This window comes from Vicugna pacos, chromosome 16, assembly GCF_048564905.1.
Source record: "Vicugna pacos chromosome 16, VicPac4, whole genome shotgun sequence".
NCBI classification, from domain to species: domain Eukaryota; kingdom Metazoa; phylum Chordata; class Mammalia; order Artiodactyla; family Camelidae; genus Vicugna; species Vicugna pacos.
Window position 1 is genome coordinate 16,889,799 of NC_133002.1, and position 21,436 is coordinate 16,911,234.

Genomic DNA, 21,436 nt, shown 5'->3' on the forward strand with positions numbered 1-21,436 from the left:
TGGGCAGGTGGGAGGGCCCACAGAGAACCCGTACTCAGCCTCAGAGACCCAGATGCCTGCTGGGCTGGGACTGGTGAGGTGAACATGCCGACAGAAGGGCGACGAGTGTGAAGATGTGAAGCTGTGAAGGAAAGCAACTGTGAGGTACCCCTCCTGCTCGCCACCCTCCTCCTCCCCTCCCCCAGCTCCTCCCCTCTCCCCCACCTCCCTGGCCCCACCTCCCTGCTGCACTCCCACAGATACAAGCACACCAAGCCGCTCTGACCCTGCCCAGAACTTGGAACCTCCCAGAAACACTGCCTTCCTGCAGCTCAGCCTCCAGCCCTGGGTTCCCTCCAGAAGTCTGAGACCTCGGCCCAATGGTCAGACGGGGGGACCTAGGCTTTGTTTTCTGTCTCCTCCGAGCTCTTTATCCAAACTCTTCATCCCACCCAAGTTCAGGGATGAGGCTTAAGACCTTAATAAATAATATCTTATTGTTTATCTGTGGCTCAACCTGCGAACAGCCCAGGAATCAGCATTCGGGGAGCTGGGCGAGGGAGTGTTTCTGGACCCACCCCAGCAGCCTGGTAGGAGTGGACAGACAGCGGTACTTTGAATATTTCCAAAAGAAATTGTATTTTTCTTTAAAAACAAAAAACGAAACAAAGCAAGGATATTTTATGAGAAACGGTAGACTTGTTGCTCATGATAGAAATTTTCCAGCCTGACTTGTAAGTTGTAGTCGCAGAGGAGACGTGCTACCCAGACTCCCCTGGGAGGAAGGATGCGCAGCCCCGTGGGGGAAGTACAGTCAGCCTCCAGCCCCCTGCTCCTCCAGGGCATGAGCCCACCCAGGCTCACATGCTCCTGGGCAGCCCCAGCAGGTGACAGAGTGAGCTCAACTCTGTTTTGCTCCAGAGCTTTCTGCTGGGGTGTCCCAGGCTTGGTTCCAGGCATCACAGTCCTCCCTGGGCCAGTCTTGGTCCCACCCCCTCCTGTCACTGGTCAATCCCTAACGATCATCTTGCACCCCAGCTCCAGTCAGCGAGTTTCTGGAGAACCCAGCGGGGACAGCTGTGTTTGCATTTCATAGATATGTAATTTGCAAGGGAAGCAAAAAGCTAGGCTGCGGTGACGTGCTGATATTGATCCTATTCTTTTCTGAAGTTCTAGTGAATCCATTGTGGTTGAAGAAGCCCTGTTCCTTGTAAACGCAGTAGATTCTGTTCAAGTTTTTGAATGAAATTGTTTGAAATAAAAAATTGTTCATTTCCTTTATCGTCACATCAATCAAACGTATTTTTTAGGAGTTTTGCTATTTCAGATGCTTTATTTGGACAACTGACTCGTGATGTACCCTGAAGTGTATCCATGTAATGTTTGCAAATATTCTTTATTTCAACCATTAGCAGGAACAGAACATGATGGCCAGTCCCATGAGCTACATGCTTAGCAGTTTTAACTTTTAATGATTCAAGTTTTGAACACGGCTTGGATCCAACAGTGGTAGCCGTAGCAAAAATAAGCCACTCATGCACTTTAATATCCAAAAGAACAAGCAGCCCAGCCAAAAACTGGGCAGAAGACCTAAAAAGACATCTCTCCAAAGAAGACAATGCAGATGGCCAACAGGCACATGGAAAGGTGCTCAGCATCACTACCTGTCAGAGAAATGCAGATCAAAACTACAATGAGACATCGCCTCACGCAGGTCAGAATGGCCATCATTAAAAAGTCCACAAATGATAAATGCTAGAGGACGGTGTGGAGCAAAGGGAGCCCTCCTACATGGTTGGCGGGAACGTAAATTGGTGCAACCACTGTGGAGGATAATACGGAGGTTCCTTAAAAAACTAAAAATAGACTTACCATATGATCCAGCAATCCCACTCCTGGACATGTGTCTGAGAAAAATATAATTCAAGACGACACATGCAGCCCCGGATTCCGGGGAACCCTGTCCTTCCCTCTGGCTCCTGCAGGCTTGTACGACACCACCAACTGCCCTCAGTGACCAATCCTGCAGGTCACCACTGCGGTGTCAAACCGCCACAGCAGAAGTGAAACAAACTGAGTTAACCAGCTTCATTGGGGAAAAAAAAAAAAGGGAAGAAGACATTTGATAGGACATTTGAACAAACAGTGGAAACTGCGATTACATGCCTGTCTACTGTTCTATCAACTGATTTCAAACCTTCAGAGACAGAGTCAAGAGAAGGTACAGCTGAAAATCCTCAAATCAGGATTGTCACAGAAGCAGAGATTGACACTAGCAGAGAGGCGCTAAACATTGTAGTCAGTTTACCAAACCCAGGATACCGCTTGCATGTGCGTTTGGTAACAACAGACCAGTATCAGGGAGGCCCAGTCCCTGGCTTGAGATGCTCGTTCAGAGCATCTCGCCTAAGAGGGGCCGATCAGAACCCCTTCCTTAAGAACCAGGGTTTGAGGCCGGTGGCTGTGAGCCCTTCTCTCCTCCCTCCCTGTTGAAAGAGCACTGAGAATGAAGAAAGACAAATTTCTCTTCCAGCCCCTGGTCCTTCTGGCTGTGTGCTTCTTGTGTCAGGGAACCTGAGAGCCACACCTGAATCGTGGTCTCCATTCCTCTTTTACTTTTTTGCTTTATCGCCTTTGGCCTGGGTTATTTGCTTACCAATCTAAACATTCCTATTTAAACATTCTAAACATTCCCATCCCAACCACTTCTCTTCAGTACTGAGCTCTGAGGTCAGAAATCCTCTGGGGCTGGGGAGGGCATTTAGCCCAGGGGTACTGTGTGTCCTGGGTTCAATCCCCTGCACCTCCATCAAAACAGATAAATAAACCTGCTCCCCCAACCCTCTGCACCCTCCCCGCCAAAAAACAAGACAAAGAAAAGAAATCCTTCTGTGTGCAAGCTGCAAACTTTATTTTTCAAAGCAGCGGAGTGTTCATGGGCCCGTGCTCAGCCTGCATACAAAGGACAGGATACAAGTCTGAATTAAGGGTGTCTGGTGGCTTCTTAAAAATGCCTCCATAATGTCCTGTGGGGATGTCATTTTAATGATATTAAATATAAACAGCTCAAAATTGTATATTAATTACTAGCTTCAATTAGCGTCAATTCCTAGTGGATGCGACCTTGTGAACAGCTCTGGGTTATGAATTATGTCTTATGCATGAACTCGGCTGACAGAGGATACACCTGTCCTCATCTGGATGGTGAGGTGACCAGCAGGAAGGTCCCAGAGGGGACTGAGGCCCCACGAGTCACCTCAGCTGACAACCCTGAAACCAGCAACTTTCGTGCCTCTGGACAGCTCCTCCTCCCCTCCCTGGGGTGTTAGCTGTTGCCAGACACCGGGTGGGAAAGGCTGTAAGACTTAGTTCCAACGTGTCAGCCCTCCTGTGGCTTCCCTGCTTTCCAGAAATTTTATATCCATTGCTTCTGCAGAGAAAGTTTTAGTCAGTGAATTCTCCAGATTAGATAAACCGCCCTTAATGGGGTGTAAGCGGTCCAACCCTGGAACCGAAAAGCTCTGATTCTGTTCACCCAAGCACCACATGGGGAGAGGACAGAGGAGGAAAGGGGAAAGATCCCAGCACTGGTCTGGCGTTGGGTAAGTGTTGCCTAAGGCCAGCTTCGACCTCATTTAACCTACCCCACAATCAGTGCTTTGTACAAGCCAGGCACTGGTCTAAGCTCTTTCTACATCTCACTCGTTAAGCCTCTTTTAACAAGCCAATGAGGTCGTTGATGTTACATCTTCATTTTACAGATGAGGAATCCTAGGCAGGGAGATGGAGTGGCTGGTTCAGGTTCCTATGGCCCATAAGATACATCTCCCAAAGAACTGCTTTTCAGTGAATGTTGGCACATTAAATCCTATATCCTATTTAAATAGTCATAGTTAAAGATACAATATAAAGAATCTTTCAAAGGGGTAAGGAATCACCTCCAAATGATTTTTTGTGTGTATGTGCAAACTTGCTTCATTTGCTCTTAATTTTGAAGTCTGCAGATTTGCCCAGGGTCTAACAGTCACCTGGGTCAGATGTTGAAGCAGAGAGAGAATTATGCAGGTGCACAGAGGTGGGATAAGCCCAGGACTCCGCATTTTAAGGGTTTGAGGAAGGCGGAATTCCTTTCCAGAGATTTCCGGGGCCGACTGCCTAAAGTTGGAGGTTATTAGGGTCCCTGTCCGGTCTTCAGAGATCAGACTGAAGGAATAGGCCACGGCACGGGAAAGGACGAGGCCTGAGTTTTCTATGACATTTTCAAGCATTCGGTTTATAGAATGGTTTCCTAAGACAATTTCCTTGAGGGAAAGTAGCAAATAAGTTTCTTGTAGCTTAAACTTTAATAATTAGGTGGAAAAGAAAGCTTCCTTAAGCCGTGCAAGGTATGTGTGAGGTCACACCGGCGGCTGGGAGCACGGGTTCTCGAGAGCCCTGAAAGCCTGCAAAACGAAGTCTGCGTGTGTAAGTATTTTTCGGGGAGGACGGTCCTGAGCTGTCATCGGCTTCTCCCAGAAGCCAAGCGACCCCGAAGGCGCAGGATCCCTGCCGCACACCATCTCTTGAGGGACCCTGAGCGGTGAACGCAGAAGGGTCGCGGAAGACTGGCAGTTTGGCAGCATGAACTCTGCTTTGAAGGGCGCAAGAAAGGCCGGGCTCTGGGAGATGTTCCTTCGCCCTCACCGCATCCCCAGGGTCCACTCTGCACAGGGATGCCCGGGTCCCTCCCTCCCGGGACTCCAAAACCCGCTTCCGCGAAGCCCGCCTCCCAGCGGGTCCCGCCCGCGACGCCAGGCTCGCGCGCTCGCTCCCTGCCTCCGCCGTCGGCCGGGCACTCATTTTCCCGGCGGAGGGAGCGCCGGCCACGAGGCGCGCTGCGTCCTACAAGAAGCGCTGACGTCGCGGAGGGCCGGCAGTCGGCGTGGAGCGGCCGGCGCGCGCGCGCGTGGGACTCCTGCGGGGCAGAGAGGCGCGCGGTGACTGGGCCGGGCCGGTGAAGGGCGGCGGCCGCCGCGGCATCAACGCCCCGGGCGGAGAGGCTGAGGCGCCGACGGGCAGGGATGAGCAGCACCGGGGCCTGCACCTCTCCCGGGCGCGCGCGCGGCCCCGGGGGCGCCCAGTGACGGCGGCGCCGAGGCGGCTTCGCCAGGAGCCCGCGGCCGGCGGTGGGCCGGCATGAGGAGCGGCCGGGGTCGGGCCAGGCCTCGCTGACCCCGGCCCCGCGCGGCAGCCTCCCCCGTTTCCGCCCGGCCTCTCGGCATGAGCGCCCGCCGGGGCCCGGGGCCGCGGCTGCCCCAGTCCGGCGGCCGGCGGGCGCGCTTGGGGCCGGGGGGCCCGCGGTGCTGATCCGCCCGCGCCGCCGCCAAGTCCCGGGGCGCGGCCATGGAGGTGGTGGGCGACTTCGAGTACAGCAAGCGGGACCTCGTGGGACACGGCGCCTTCGCCGTGGTCTTCCGGGGGCGGCACCGCCAGGTGAGCCCCGCCGGCCGGGCCGGGCCGGGCGGGGCCGCGGCGGATCTGAGGCGGCGGCCGGGGCGGCACCTCCCTCCGGAGGCCCCTCCCCCACCCGGGGCGGACCCCTCACCCCACCCCCGGGGGTCGGTAATTGCAGACCCGGCGGAAAACCGGCCGGCTTCCCGCGAGTCCTGGGCGTCCTCCGACTCGGGGCGTCGCGTTTCCCAGCGCGGGTCCCCCGACGGCCCCACCGCCCGTCCTCCCCCGGGGCTGGGCCGGCGGGCGGCCGGGGACGCGGAGCCCAAATCAACCGGAAAGCAGGTTCAGCTTTTTTTTTTTTATTTTTAAGATTTTTGCTGTTTCGCAAACAGGGTCACACGAGGCTTCAGAATCTAAAGAATTTGGAAAGGCACCTCGGGAGTGGAAATAATCATAAAGGGGTTGGAGAGTTCTGATTGTTGCCAGGGGTCGTGTCCGAAGTGGGCTGGCCTTCTTGCTTGTCCCGTAAAGTAATGCCTACTTCTCCTTTATCATGAGAATAACTTAAAACTCAAGAAAAAAGTAGCTGGAACACGGCTTCATCCTGCCAGGCTGTCAAATACGGTTTTAAGTTAACCATACCACCTCCCAGGTTATCCTCCATAACTTTTAAGTAGTTGTACACTGTGTTCTGTTTTCCCTTAATGCTTGTTACTACGCGGTCCTCATATTTATTATTTTTACCGGTGCTCTTGTGGGACATTAGCTTGCTGCAGCTTTTAATTTATAAAGCCATTTTCTTATTAGAGATTCAGGTTCTGTTCATTTTTCTTCTCAGTGCTGTACATGAATTTGCTAAAAACATCTTCATACTTAGAAATATTTTTTCTGTTGACTTATTCCTGTGGAGTAATGTCTGGGAGTAACGGTGTTTTTCCCTTCCAGAAAACTGATTGGGAGGTAGCAATTAAAAGTATCAATAAAAAGAACCTGTCAAAATCACAGATACTGCTTGGGAAGGAAATTAAAATCTTAAAGGTATGTTTCTCTATGTGGTGTTTCATACTAGAATAAACTTAAATGAATATGTAATGACATCCATTGCCGTTTTGGTAGTTGGACCCGAGTTTGAGAATTTTCACCTGTTGTTCTCATTTTTTGCTCAATTTTTTGAAACACTGAGTACTTACAAGCTATTTTAAGAATAGATGTTTGTGGCTCTTGGCCAGTCCTTAGAGAGATTGATGAAAACTGATTTTAGCTTCTCATAATTCCTTTTGCCTACTTACTTTATTGTTGTTTGAGAAGAGGAAGGCCTTTCTTATCCATGATTTATCTCCTCTGTTGATCCGTTTCATGGTACAGTATTTTTTGGAGAACTGGGTGCATCAGGATCTTTTTTTCCTTATAAATTGAACAAAGTTACTTTCCTTGAAAGTGGTCTTTTTCGATCACTCACAAGCAGTGTCATCCAAGTGGGACACTTTGAGGCAAAAAAGTCAGTGTGGAAAATCCTGTTTACTAAATCCTTCTTGGAGAGTCACAAAGCACTCATTAAAAAAAGTCAAGAGACTTAGGCAGTGAAGAAACTGCTTTAGGTGTATTTGACCCAGTGTTTCGCAAACCAGCATAAACAGAGAACCCTCATCTAACATTCATCAAAATTACTATGCCGTGGACAGCTCTTTGGTAAGAATTACAGTTTGTTGAACTTTGTTGACTTTGTTTTCTTTCAGGCATTGTAAGATCCTGCTTTTTAAAAGTACTGTGGAACTTTATGCCTCTTTTGTTGTTAGAAATTGTATATTAAATCTAAGAGACTAGCAGAAAGCCTGTGATCATACTGTGATGTTTATTTTGTAAATGAGAGTACTCACCTTGTTGAGTCTAAAAAATTACGGCAGTGAAAAAATATATAGGCCCCAAGTGAAGTTTGATCAGCCACATTTCTTATTCTTAGGAGACTGAATTGTTCTAATCTAGTAACAGAAGTATAGATACTAGAAGTAGTATAAATGGATATGTGTTCATGTGTGTGCATATGCTTAAATTAATTTCATTTGCATATGGAAATGTTATAAATAGAATAAATGCAAATATTTTGAATTCTCCATTTTCTTAACAGGAACTTCAGCATGAAAATATTGTAGCACTCTATGATGTTCAGGTACCTTATTTTGGATTTTTTAAAATATTTGTATGTTAATAAAGAACTTAAAATTTTTTTCTGTTTCATACAAGTTTTAAGTGAATCTAAATAGAAATAGAAAGTTGCCTTATTCTTGTTGAAAAGATAATATAGCTTGAGTTCCATGTTTATTAATGAAATTGTTTAAAATAGCATAGGGCAGTAGGATAAAACAATGTACTGCATGAGTAAACTTATTAACAAATGTTAATACGCTACAAGACTAGTGTTGTTTTTGGTCTAGTAGAGGAATATTGGTGCTGGATCTAGCATTTCTGTGATAAATTTAGAAAGGACTATTGTGGGCTATTAAAAAATCACATAGGGCTTTCTTCTTACTTTGAAAGCAACATTTGCTAACAGTAGAGATGTTAGAAAATAAAGGAAATAAAAACAAGGAAACTGCGTATTCATCACCTAGATCTCTCTGTGATTATCACCGTGGCATACAGTAGAGTCAGAAGCCTGCGTTCTGAAGGTACCTTCTAAGGCAGCATTTCTACTGGAGATCTTTTTAAAAAGCCCAGTTTGGGAGAAAAGTACTGTTTTTGGGGTGGAGCACCAGAGCAAGTAGTTGGCTTATATTTTGAGGCCATATTGTGTTAAACAAGTCCTCCTTGAATAGTGGGGTCACACTTGGCTAGTGTGTGTTCACCCCGAGAGCCCTGCGGACCTGCTGCTGCTGGGACAGCCCATCAGCCTTTCCCTCCACTCTGCTCCAGAGCGACCAGGGTACCCGATTTACTGTATTTCCCTCTTGTGTTTTGTTTAGTCTGGACAGTTGAATCCCAGTAAGGAAGTGAACATGTTGTGTGATTCTGCTGTATGTTTTCTAGCTAAAACCATTTCTGTATACAGTTGTGCTACTCAGATTCATTCATTTTGTGAGGTTTGAGCAGCGGCTGTGAGCCAGGCATTTCTAAGGCTAGGAGAAAAGCAGTGAGTAAAGCAGAGTCCCTGCTCTCAGCCTGCTTGTTTTCAGCGGACTGGCCTGTGCGTGCTTTTTAAAATATATCGCCATTTTTCATGGAGTCATATCATACCACAAAGTATTGATGTAACTAAACCCATGTTATGTTTAGGTTTTTCCCATTATACAAAAATGCTGTGAGGATAATATATACTTTCTGAAGATACCTGATTATTTTGTGTAAGTCCAGCTTCTAGAATTGGAACTATCGGGACAAATCGATGAACGGTTGTAAAGTTTTTGACAGTAGTGTGACTTCCCTCCCAAAACAATGCAGTCTGAAGTCGTGCACAGAATGTGCGCGCTGTGGGTGTGTTTTATTACCCATTTAAATAAGCGCAGCTCCCTCCTCCACTTGAGACATTCAAAGCAGCGTGGAAAGAACGGGGGGGGGGGAGGTTTCCAGTCAAAACCAATCTGATCTCACAGTCCCTACTGAAATGTCGATTCTCCTCCGAGCTGTTTGTGTAGTTAGTTGTCTCAGTCTCTGTAGACAGAGGGCACCAAGTGGTACGAGTCAGTGCCTCGTACAAAAATTGTTACGTATTAACTCTTAATGCCCCCATGTTTGAGAGTACAGGAAATCCTGTCAGCTGCAGCGTAGGCTTTGCTTCAGAGTAGAGAGTTTACTTAGATTTTGTCTATCAGAATGAAAAACGTTTTTCAGTCCAGGTTTTGGCTGCAGAATGAGATACCATTAAGGACAACATGTACTCAGAAACCTGAATTATGAAACAGTTGGAAATTTCAAGGTGACTACATTAAAATGTTTTGTACATTGTGCACTAGTGGAACTAATTTATAAAAATAAACTTAAGAACTATTAGTCACATAAACATAGTCTTGAGCATTGGGATATAGAGTAAACAGAGTCTGGATCTAATAGTTGCGATTTGCTCCCTTGATTCTGACTTCACCAAGGAGGGTGGGATGCTTACAGAGACTGGTAGTCGTTTCATCCACTGGAAACGAGCACCATTTTCCCTGGCATTCATTCGTGGACATCCATCTGAAGTTGATGTGTACACTTTTATAAACTGAGAACTTTTGACATTGTCTGTAATAATCAGGCTTCAGTTTAGATGACGCTTAAAAAGAAACACATCTCCCTAATTACAAAAATAATACATGCCCGCCTTAAAATTCTCCAACATTGCTGAAATGAATAACTTAGAAAGGAAATGGTAATTCCCAGGTATAATCATCATTTGTCACATTTGTTTTAGAGGGTTTTTTAACCTTTTTAAAAATTGAAGTATAGTTAATTTACAGTGTTGTGTTCGCTTCAGATGTACAGTGAAGTGACTGAGTCATACATACATGTCTAAATGCGTATATGGCTCTGTAGTCATTTAATCAAGTGGGAGAAGAGGAGGCAAGCTTCCCAGGCAGACGAAGCCTTCTGTGAAGAGATGAGTCTGAAGGGCTGGAAGGAGGAATGTGATGGGGACGCAGGGGGAGTGGGGACATGGTGATGGGTGATGCGGGAGGCTCAGTAGGGGCCATGCATGATCTTTAAGGACAGTACAAAGCCATTATAAGAGTTTTAAAGGCAGGAGGGTGATGTCATGTCTGTTTTTCAAAAGATGCATATCTTCACGTCCTGAGCATGAGATAGGTATAGTCAGTTGGGAATACTTACCTGCATGAATGTCAGTGATCTGGGTGAACATCCACCTGTTGGTAATTTTCAGTATAGTGAGGAAAAGATTCATTCTGTAGATGACACTGGCGAATTGAGACATCTGAGAAAAAATAAAGTTGGATCTCTATTCTCATCATTTTCCAAAGTGATTTTCAAATGAATTAAGAATGTAAATATGTAAAACAAGCAATAACAACCTTAGAATAATATTTAGATGACTGTATATAATCTAAGAGCTAGGAAGTTATTTTAAATCAAGATAAACTTGGAAGCCACATAAGTAGGGACATATAAAATTTTTTAAAATTTTATTTTATGACAAATAATACCGGGAACAAATTGACAGCCATAAAAAGGAACAAACTTGATACATACCGTAATGTGTTAGGAATCTCAAACATTAAGCTGAGAAAAAGAAGCTAGGTACAGACAGCTACTGTGTGATTCTGTCTGTGTGCGTGCGTGCGTGCGTTTCAAGAAGAGACAGAACTCGGGGAAAGCAGAGGAGAGGCTGCAACTTGGTATCGGGGGCTGATGGTATGTCTGGGCGAGTGTGGACCTTCTGGGGCTATGGAAATGCTGTGTTTTGTTTTGACTGGAAGGGTAGTTACACAGGTGTATACATTTGTCACAACTCATGACCTATACACTGAAATCTATACCACAATGAAATGCAAAAAAATGCAAGAGTAAATAATAGCTTGAGAAAATATTTACAATACAACAGGTAACAGGCTAATATCTAAAGCATATAAATCCTCTCACAGATTGAGAAGGAAAAGACAACCCAAAGAGAAAGTAAGCGAAGGATATAAATTGTGGTTCTCATAAGAGCAGTAAGAACGGCTGATAAGTGTAGGAAATGACGTTCATGAACAAGTGGGGAGATGTAAATTAACGTAATGGATGTCACTTCCCACCCTCCAAATGGGAACATTAAGTGCGGCAGTTCTCACTGCTGGAATTGGGGAGGTATCCCCGATTCCCAGGTTATCACAGGTAAAAATGTGAGTTGTTAGGATATTTTTGGAATGATGTCTGGCGATACTTCTGCTTCCATACCCTAAAGAGTATTCTTGACATTGCCGTCAAAGTGCTCTTGGTAATGCAAGTTAGGGCATCCTAACTGCTTGGACCCCTGCAGTGCTCCCCCCCCATTTCTGTGAGTAAAATCCAAACCCTGTTACCCCCTCCTCTGCACCTTCCTGCTTCTGTTCCATCCACTCGGGCCTCCTTGTGGGCCTTTCCCCGCTTTCCCTCCTCCTGGTGACTGTGTGTACAGTGTACACACAGAATGTGGCATCTCTGTCGTGTACACAGATACAGTTTCAGCCTGCCTTAGGTCTTACTCAACGCATTGCCAATGAAGCTTTCTTTAGCTGCCCTAAATAAAACTTCAGCCCCTCCCCAGCACTATCTATCCTCCTTTCCTACTTTTCTTCCAAAGCACCTGTCACCCTCTAACATGCTCTATATACTTACTTCACTTGTTTGTTATCTCTCTCCTGACCCTTCCCTCTGAGAATTTAAGCTTAGAGAACAGGGCGTGTAACTCTGTTGGCTTACTGCTATATCCTTAGTGCCTAGAGCAGTGTCTTGTATATAGAAGGCAGTTAAATATTTCAATGAGATGAGACATCTGTCACCATTAGAAGTACATATGCTTTTACTAAGCAGCCCAGACTCCTGGGTATCTATCCCGTAGCCATAAACGCATGAGAAGTAGGATAGATGTCCCAGAACCATTGCAGCATTGCTTAGAATGGGCAAAGCTGGAAACCAGAGAACGTCCCTCAGTAAGGGAATGGCTCAGTAAATGGCAATGTGGTCACACTGTGACATATCACATTATTAAAAAGAGTTATCTATGTGCAGTTGACTTGGAGGGGTTTCTTTAGTGTATTATTGAATGAGGAAAGCAAGAGTCAAACATTTATATATGACATCCCATTTTTTCAAAGTAAAATATGTGTGTGTGTTTACCTTATGATTATATGAGTAGGAGAAAGGCCTGGAAGGTTGCAAACCAGATGTAAACATTGGCTACTTGGAGAGGTGAAGATAATTGAGCAAAAAGATGGAAATGAATTATATTAAAATTAAACTCGCATGCTTCCTTTGGGTGTGACTGTGTATAAAGAGCTGCATGAAAGCACTGACACGTTAGTGGGGCTTCTTTCAGATGGTGAGATTGAAGTGATTCTTTAACTTTCTTCCTTCAAATTTTAATGTGATCAAGTTTTTGCAGTAGGCACTTTTTTTATATAATCAAGAAAAAAAAGCTTTCTTTCTGAGGGGAAGAGGGAGAACCCACCTTAGCTTGCTTGCATTCTGCAGCCTTTGGGCAGGCTTCTGATTATTAGCATTCCGGGCATTTCCATGCCAGTTAGGGAGAACATATGCAGGGCATTAGACCGAACAGTTACGGTTGGAGAAAAGGGATTCTCCATTATAAAGGAATGGGTGTTGGAGCTTGTGAAAGTATGTTAAAACACTGGCTGCTTTGGGGAAAGTGGGCAAGGTTGGCTATGGGGTCACCACGTTGCAGGTGTTTGGGTGGGTGATGTCACCAGAGGAGTTGGAAAGGCGTGGACAAGTTGGCGAGATGGTTAGAAGATAGGGTTGTTAGGACTCGGGTACTTGAGCTGTAGCAGGTGAAGAAGAGGGAGTCGCAGTTGGCAGCTCTTTGCTGTATTTTATTTTAGCCTCTTTTTGATACATGGAAGTTCTTACATAGTAAAATGTTCCCATCTGTTTTTGAATGACCTCTAGGTTTCATATCATGTTAAATGTTTCTCCACCTCGAGATTATACAAATGATCCTCCACGTTTTCTTCTAGTACTTAGGATTTTTCGATATTTACATCTTTGATTTCTGCAATTTATTGATGTGCGAAAGAGTGATATAGTGACTGAAGTTTTTTCCCGGAAAGTTATCCCAAGCTTTTCCCTGGTTTTGAGTATAACTGTAGAAGAGGATGCTGTCTTCTTCAGGACTGTTTAAAAGAGTTAGGACTTAAACAATGTGAAGAATTATGGGTAAATCAGGTTCAGATTAAGTGGGTACTTAGTTATCAGCTTAGAAATTTATTGGAAGTGAGTGTTGCGTTCCAGTGTATGTTTTTTCCAGCACCACCAAGCTGTTAACCCAATTCCGGCACTCCCTGTGGTTAGCATTAGATCCCACAGGTTAAGGGCTCAGTCCCACAAGACTGTCCCCCACCCTGTCCAGACACTAATTGAAAATTCAGGTTGTTACCGGTGCTTGTGGCAATCCTCTAGATAGACCATAGATGTACTATAGATTGGCTATAGATCTGCAGTTCTCAGGCCCTCCTCCTACAGCGGCTCACAGAACTCAGAGAAACATGTCACTCACCGGATTACCAGTTTATTGTAAAAGGATATAGCACAGGAACAGCCAGGTGAAGAGATGCTCAGGGCTGGGTATGCTCTCTGGGTGTGCCACTCAGCAAATCTCATCGTGCTCACAATCACAGAAGCTCTTGGAAGCTGTCCTTTTGGGGTTTTGCAGAGGCTTCATTACATGGGCAAGACTAAGTCATTGGCTGCTGATGACTAACTCAGCCTCTAGCCTGTCTCCCCACTCCAGAGATCAGGGCTTGGGACTGAAAGTTCCAACCCTCTAATCACAAGGTTGGTCCCCCTGGTCACTAGCTCCTGTCCTCACATGGCCTAGGGTCTTTCCTAAGTCACCTCATTAGTGTAAGAGACCTTGATCATTCTCAGGAAATCCCAAAGGCCTAGGAGCTCTGTGCCAGGAAGAGGAACATAGACCACATATGTATTCCATATTATAAACCTCAGCATTATGTATGTGTTCGGAATGTTTTGGAAACCTTTTGTTTAATTAGTATTAATGAGATAAGGAGTAAGGAAAAGTTTTCTGCAGTCCCTCGTTGGTTTGTGTCAGGTCAGTGAGCTAGAACTGGCTTCCATGGATTGTATTTTGCGTCTCAGTTTTTCAGAGCGTGATCTAAGAGGAAGAGTCCTCACGGGAGTAAGGAAACTGTTTCTGTCAGTCGCCTTTTACAGTGTCAGTCAAGCCGCTTTTTCCTTGTTAACAGCACCTCTCTGTAAAGCGAGGATGTCCACCCGGCCCTGTTTACTCCCAGGATGCTGTGAGGCTCTCGGACCAGGTGACCCCAAGGGGATCGAGTCTCGGGACCGCAGGAATGGTGTTTCTTTCCTCTTTCCTGAGGGGTAGAGAACAGATCAGGAAAAGTAGCAGAGAAATGTGAGGTCTGGGTCTGAGGAGCCAGAAAATTTTCTTTCTCTTTCTATTTACTTAATCATCTTTAATAATCTCTCTTTCTCTTACTGTTTGCTTAACTCTTTTATTATTTTGTATTTCTCTGCTTCTGCTTCTTTGAATTCTGCTGCTGAAGAGAACTATCTACTCATATTATCTGACTTACAAAATTCACTTTACATTTATTATTTTTTAAAATATGAAAGTAACAGGCTCTCAGTGGAAAAACAGTTCCAATGATCTAACAGTGTGTACAGATACACCCTTTTCTGATGCCTCTGTTTCCTTTTTCCAGAAGTTGCGTGTCCTTCAAAACTATTTTTTAATGCATATATGTGTGTTTGCATACACTCAACTTACTTTTGAAAGCAAACACTCTTTTTTAATTGGCCCTGTGTTGAGGGCATCTTTTCAACTTGAGACCTCCTCATAACTTTTTTATTTTTATTTTTTATTGATTTACCATGTTTCAGACGTACAAGAAAGTGATTTAGTTAATTTATACACATGCACACATACCCACTTTTTCAGATTCTTTTCCGTTCTCCACTGCTTTTTAGAGAATAGGTTTTTTATCTTAGGTGATAAGGACTTTGAGTAGGGAAACCCACTATGTTTAGCTTCGCTGGGGGATGTGCTGGGGAGTCAGTTGAGGATGTCTCGATTTTAGAAAGGAGAACAAATGTATGTTCAGCTTTGGAAAACCCTCCATGGTCTGACTCCCAGGTCTGTTGGCCTCACTTTTCATCCTTTCTAACCCTCCAGGTATCTCTTCGAGTTCTTCCCTGGTGCTCCAGTACCGTTTGAGTTATGATTTGTCTCTAGATGGCTGATTGGTTTTATTGAGAAGTGGACCTTTTGTCTCCTTTGCTGGCTCTTCCCTGGCTTCTGCGGCTACGCCTGCTCCGGATTACTCAAGGGCTTCATTTAAAGGATGGGCTCTGTTTTGAAAAGAGGGCCTTCCTGAGAGAGAATGATCAAGCCTATTGAGATTTTAATTGCTTTAAAAGTGGACAAAAGAAGGTCTGCCCAAGAAGTCAAGGGTTGAAGTATTTCTGCCTTACTTACTACTTATTGAATGAGTGAATGAACGCGTGGGGAAACTAAGTGGTTGCATGTACCCGCCAGGCTGTGAAAACCGAAAGGGAACTGGGTCTCATCGTGTGGAGGGAACAGCAGTTCCGTGTCTCCTTGGCCTCCCCTTAGCAGCTCCGCCCTGTCCCTTCTCCTCAGTAGTCAGGATGTGGGGCAGTTTTGTGACTAAACAACACTGGTTCCAGATAACATACTTGTCATTTATACTTGGGAAGAGGAAATTTTTGTTGAATGTTACGTTTAGTGATTTCTCTGTGTTTTTAGGGATGACAGGATAGTTTGGTTTGGATTTGATCAGGTTTTGTGATTATCACTAGTTCCCAGTGGAGATGACTAAATCAGAAATATATTTTTGTTTTTATTTTTTGTTTCTTTTTGGGGGGAGGGTAATTAAGTTTGTTTATTTATATGTTTGTTTATATTTTTGGTGGAGGGACTGGGGATTGAAGCCAGGATCTCGTGCATGCTAAGCACACGCTCTGCCACTGAGCTACACACACCCCCTTTTTTATTTATGATAAAAGGAAGGAGCATTTACTTCTGGCAGACTTGCCCTTCTGGCCTGCGGGCGCCGCCTGCTCTGCTGCTTTCCTGGCTCCTGGTGGGAGTGGGGAGGAGGCGAGCCACTGTTGAGGCAGGTGGCCTGGCTCTCGTGCACTGGGTCCTGCTGGGGCAGGGAGCAGAAGGCACCGCCGTTCTTCTGAGGGGGTGAGAGGATGGGGCGTGCTGTGTTTTGATTTCTTATCTAGTCCTCTGGAGAAATGGGTGGAGCGAATCACCTAAGTCGCCGAGTTTCTGGCGTGCAGAATTCAGTTCGGGTCCAGACCTTTGGGAATGTGCCGAGTCCTTTGTGGCAGCCCTGCATGCTGCTCCTTGTTGCAGGATGTGCTCTGTCAAGCTGTTGTGAGCCTCCAGCTTTTGTCTCTCATCTGTGTGAACTGATGCTTTTATAAGATCTAGTAAAAATGCAGTGTTATAAACACAGTAACACAATAAAAAAGGACCTATAAACAGATGTCCAGAGTTTTTATTATTAGTTTCAGCAGACATAAAATTACTTTGTCAAATTACTTTAAACCTTTTAAAGTTCTGACTCCTAATTTCTGTAATTATCTCATTGTGGCCAGTACAGAATAGTGTGCTGACTGGCACTTGCCCGTGACCTGCACGCTGAGGAGCACTGCCCTAGACCTGCCCCGTTTTCCCTTCCCCTCCTTGTGTTTTCCCATCAGACACCATACCCTTGAATTTTGGGTCTTGGTGAAGCCAAGTGCTACTGGAAGGGTTATCTCTTGAATCACATTTGAACATCGGCTCAAGTTAAGCTGTAGGGAAGCCCAGTTTAAATTTTAATTAACACTATAAAAATTGAAGAAATCAGCCTTTGAATTACTTACACAGGCAACAGACCTGGAGTTAAAAGAATCTGAGAGACTGGGTAGAATTTCTCAAATCAGTTCCTTAAAATCAATTTGCTACCGAGACATGTGATAAGAAATCTTCCCTTTGCCAGAAATTCCCGAGTAATGTGATTGCCTCCAAATACACATAAAAACAAGAAAAACAAAAGAACTAAGCGTCCTAGAGCATGTATTCCAGAAATCAGATTGTGCATTTGGTGTTGCCGGGGAGGATTTATCAAGTCATTGCTCCAAATCATAAACTTTTCAAACTGGGAGTGCTTCCCTGAGGGCCAGAGAATCCTTTTTTTCACAAGTAGTAAATTTACCATAACTGTAACCAAAAGCTGAATCTTTCTTTAGTGCTTTCCATGAACGAAATTGAACTTCCTGATAACTATGTTTGTATCATTGAGGATGAGATGTTTATATCGTTGGAGGATTTTAAATTTCACTTCTGAAGGATTTTGTGATTTCACTTTACTTGTTTAAAATGAACATGTGTACTGTTTTTATTAACTATCGTGATTTTTAAATTTTGTGCTTAATTTTTTCTCTAATCTAAATCATATTTAATATGTTTATTTTTCAGGAATTACCCACCTCTGTCTTTCTGGTGATGGAGGTAGGTGGTATACAAGTTCTTGTTTAATTTACTTCATATTTCTTTTGATTAATATGTACTTTAAAAGTGACTGGGTTATTTGAAAATTTGAATTAATAAAGTTGATTCAGTGATTTAGATCCTACTTTATAAGGAATATAAAATTTTAAAATGTAGATTCTATAATTCTTTATAATGTAGTTTCTAAAAATGTAGATTCTATAAAATGGTTTGTTTCAGACCAGATTTACATTACATGCAAGTGTACTCTTAATTAAAATTAAATGATAATGGATTGAATTAATCAGTATTTTCATTTTAATTACTTTTTCTTTTATATATCAGTATTGCAATGGTGGAGACCTGGCAGATTATTTGCAAGGTAAGTTTTTGTCTTCGCCAGTGTTTAGTATAGTACTGTAGTCTGTTTAATCACCAGTTCCTTCTGAAGTATGCTACCCCTGCTTTCTGTACTTGTATAGAAACAGTCAGTAAAATATTTATGTATTTGTTTGACTGTGGTCACTTAACTGACTGGCTCTTGTTTGCTGTGGTCTTGCTTCTCAGCCTTAATTGTGTGTGAATGTTTATGTACGTGTGCCCCTCTCCCACAGTATTTGAGAGGTGGGTCCTCTCCCCAGAAGAGAAAAACCAGTAGGCTTTCTCTTCAGAAGACTCTAGTGGCTTGTTATCAGTGAACCTTTGTCCTTTCATTTCCTTCAGAGTTAAAAAATAAAACATAATGGAAGACTGTATCTAAGAATATATTTATTAATGTGAATGATTTTTGTAATTTTTCAAAATGTTCTAAAGGATTAAGGGTAACAAATTATTTTGTGGCACAAAGGTAAGATTTTAGTACTAGATGCTGCTTTGAAATTCTGTGTCTGTGAGTATATCCACATAGGATAATAAGCATTCAGATCAGGTTATGTCCCTCAAAAGTATTTTTTTAATGATGTTGGATGAGGCCAGCACCTCCTTGCTGGCCCCTTGAAGATGCAAGGGAGACAGACAAAAAGAACAGTAAAAAGTTCATAACCCAGCCTGGAAATAGATCATGGCAACTCATGGTAAAAACAGTAAGACGTCACCAGACACACCCACCAAGGGTCTGGACAGCTCGCAGGAGAGGAATAGTGTACTTAAAGTGTTCACCTGGTCATCAGAGAGTGCAGTTAAAAATGAGGTTTTAAAAACTTTTCCAGTATAAAATATTGGGGAGATTTCAAAAGCTGTGTAGAGAATGATGTGAAGAATACTTGTATTACTCCTCCCTCCAGGTTAAAAAAGGAATTCCACATAAAGCTGAGGCTCCACGTAGGCCCTTCTGAGGTCCTGCTCCTGTCCCTCCTGCTTGGGGACAACCGTTACCCTGAATTTGGTAGTTTATTCCATGCGTGTGTTTGTATTTTTCCTGAGATTCTTTTTTTAACAAATTATGTTAATTTGGTAAAAAGATTCTTCAAAATGTCAATTACTAGTGGAATACAGAGACAGGCACTTTCTTCACTACTGGTAGGCAGGAGTTGGAGCTCCAAGACACCTTGTTCCACCTTCCAGTCGGTCTCTGAATCTTGAGATGCTTTACGCTGGCAGTGATCTAGATAAAGGCACCTTTCCCCTGCGGTCAGGTTGAGGGTCACTTTATCAGTTTAGGGCCCTCACTGGAATATCAGTTTCCTTCTTTAACAGAAAGACGCAGGCATTGATACTGGTGTAGCTGCGACAGCAGTTTTGTCCCTGAGGTTGGACTCCGTATTTGATGTTCCAGAGCAGCAGTGTTAGCACAGGGGACCAGGAATGAAGCGCTTCCTTGAATGCTGGAGGCAGGCAGGCTGGTTTGAACCGTTCCGTTGTGTATATCAATTAATTGCTATATGATTTTGGTCGACTTGGTTAACCTCCCCTGGTCCCTGTCTGCCACTTGAAAAGACGTGTGAAATAAATTTGGTCTTCAGGGAGTTATCTAGAGCGGGACTGTTCCATGTGGTAGCCACTGACCACGCGGGGCTGTTGAGCTCTTGAAATGTGGCTAGTCTGAATTGAGAAGTTCTGTGGTGAAGAACACACTTTGGATTTTGAACGCTTCATAGGAAGAAAAGAATGAGTATATCTCATTAGGCTTTTTATATTGATTATAAGTTGAAATAATATTTTGAAAATATTAGGTTAAATATATAATATTAATTTTACCTGTTTCTTTTCACTTTTTAAAATGTAAACTATCAGAAAATTTAAAGTACATACGTGGCTCACGTTGTATTTCTGTTGGAGAGCACTGGTCTGGAAGATCTGGAACGTCCAGTCCTGAAGGTCCAGTGCCCTTATATCACAGCTTGATTGTTTAGTTCTCTTATCTGCTTTGGTAAATACAGTGCTTTTCACATTTTCAAAAAAATGGAAAACATTCTATTAATAGCAAGTTTAAAATAAAATCTAAACTAGTTGGTAGGTTGTATTTTGGCATTAATTGCAGCAGATACACTGAGTGTGGCAGCTACAGCTGAGCCAGCCCACTTGTTCATTCATTTGAACAAGTTTTGATGGTAGCTATGCCTTTAAAATATTAAGTTTTTAACTTGAAAATTTCAGTTTATGGGATTGTGTTGAGCATACATCCCATGTTCATAGAAACGTGAATTTTTACTACAATTTGTATCCAGAAACAGCCTAAACTAGATCATTACTTTTCTCCACAGGAGCAATGTTAGAGTTTGGACTCTGAATCAGATAAACTCTGTTCTTTTCAGTTCAGTAGTGTGTCGTAGGGCAAGGCTGCAAATTGTAAGCAACTGCAGTCATTTAAAGTAGCAAAACTCTTGAACCCTAGGGTGAAAATGCAAATGAATGAAATGGAGAAAACATATTATCCACTTTATCCGTATTATCCATATCAGTGGAATTTAAGTAAAGTGTTGCAAAAATAAAGGTCTAGTTTTATTGATTTGACCCACCTGCTAATGTGCAGGAATCTGTGTTGCCACCTGCAAGAAAGTGGATCTGCAAGAACATACGTATACTCCAGAGTTAGACGATGCTCACTCATTTCCAGGGGTAGGATTATGAAAGAGTTCGCTTTTTATATGTTTTAGTGTGTTTGGATTTTTTTTTTACAGTGAGCATCAGGAAAAGAACCTCAAAGAATTTTAAAAAAGGGAATCAGTTAAGAATAGACCTCACATAAGAAAGTATTTGATACTTTTTAAACCATGGGATTTAGTTTATTTGAAGATGTTAAGGACATAAAATGTCACTTCATGGTCGTTAAAATGATTTTAAAACTATAGTATTTCACCTGTTCCAAGTGATGATGTTATTTCTATCTGTCTTAATCTTAATTGCATTTGAAAAGATTATAAAGAGCATATTCTAGAGTTGTTTGGGCAGAAGTGTGTTCACAAAGGATTTAAATGGGGTCATGGATATTAAGTCCCTAATGTAGAGTCAAGACTTTTAGATCCATTGGAATAAAATGTACTCTATGTATATATACTGAGTACTAATTACGTACCAGGCCTTTTAGTAAGGTCTTTATTAAATGTGCTGTCTTGTGATTAGTCTGTTTTCAGCTTTTCATAGTTGAGGAGTGGGCTCAGAGGGGTCATCTTCCAGGGTCACACAGTAGGTGGGTGCAGGAGCTGGGGTTTAAACAAAGGCAGCCTGACCACAGACCCAGCTCTGTTGACTATTGCAGGCCCTGGTGCGCACGTAGGCACACTGCTGCTCACTGAGCAACGGCCACCCTCGAGTTGTGCTTCTGCTGCCTCTGTGTTGGTGGGCACTTGTCTTCTTAACAGGTGTCTTTGGTCAGGAGAGATGCTGTGGAGGACAGAGTGGGGAGATGAA

General features: G+C 43.7%; 1 protein-coding gene across 2 annotated transcripts in view; it reads left to right on the plus strand.

The window, feature by feature from the left end:
* Positions 1 to 4,900: 4,900 nt before the first annotated feature.
* ULK2 (unc-51 like autophagy activating kinase 2) overlaps positions 4,901 to 21,436 on the plus strand; it is a 64,120-nt gene continuing 47,584 nt past the window's right edge. For both annotated transcript variants that reach the window (XM_072938481.1, XM_072938482.1), the window contains exons 1-5: positions 4,901 to 5,451; positions 6,358 to 6,450; positions 7,538 to 7,579; positions 17,576 to 17,608; positions 17,933 to 17,969. In XM_072938481.1, the coding sequence (XP_072794582.1) occupies positions 5,362 to 5,451; positions 6,358 to 6,450; positions 7,538 to 7,579; positions 17,576 to 17,608; positions 17,933 to 17,969 (295 nt within the window). In that variant the 5' untranslated portion in view covers positions 4,901 to 5,361. The remainder of the gene's footprint in view (positions 5,452 to 6,357; positions 6,451 to 7,537; positions 7,580 to 17,575; positions 17,609 to 17,932; positions 17,970 to 21,436) is intronic.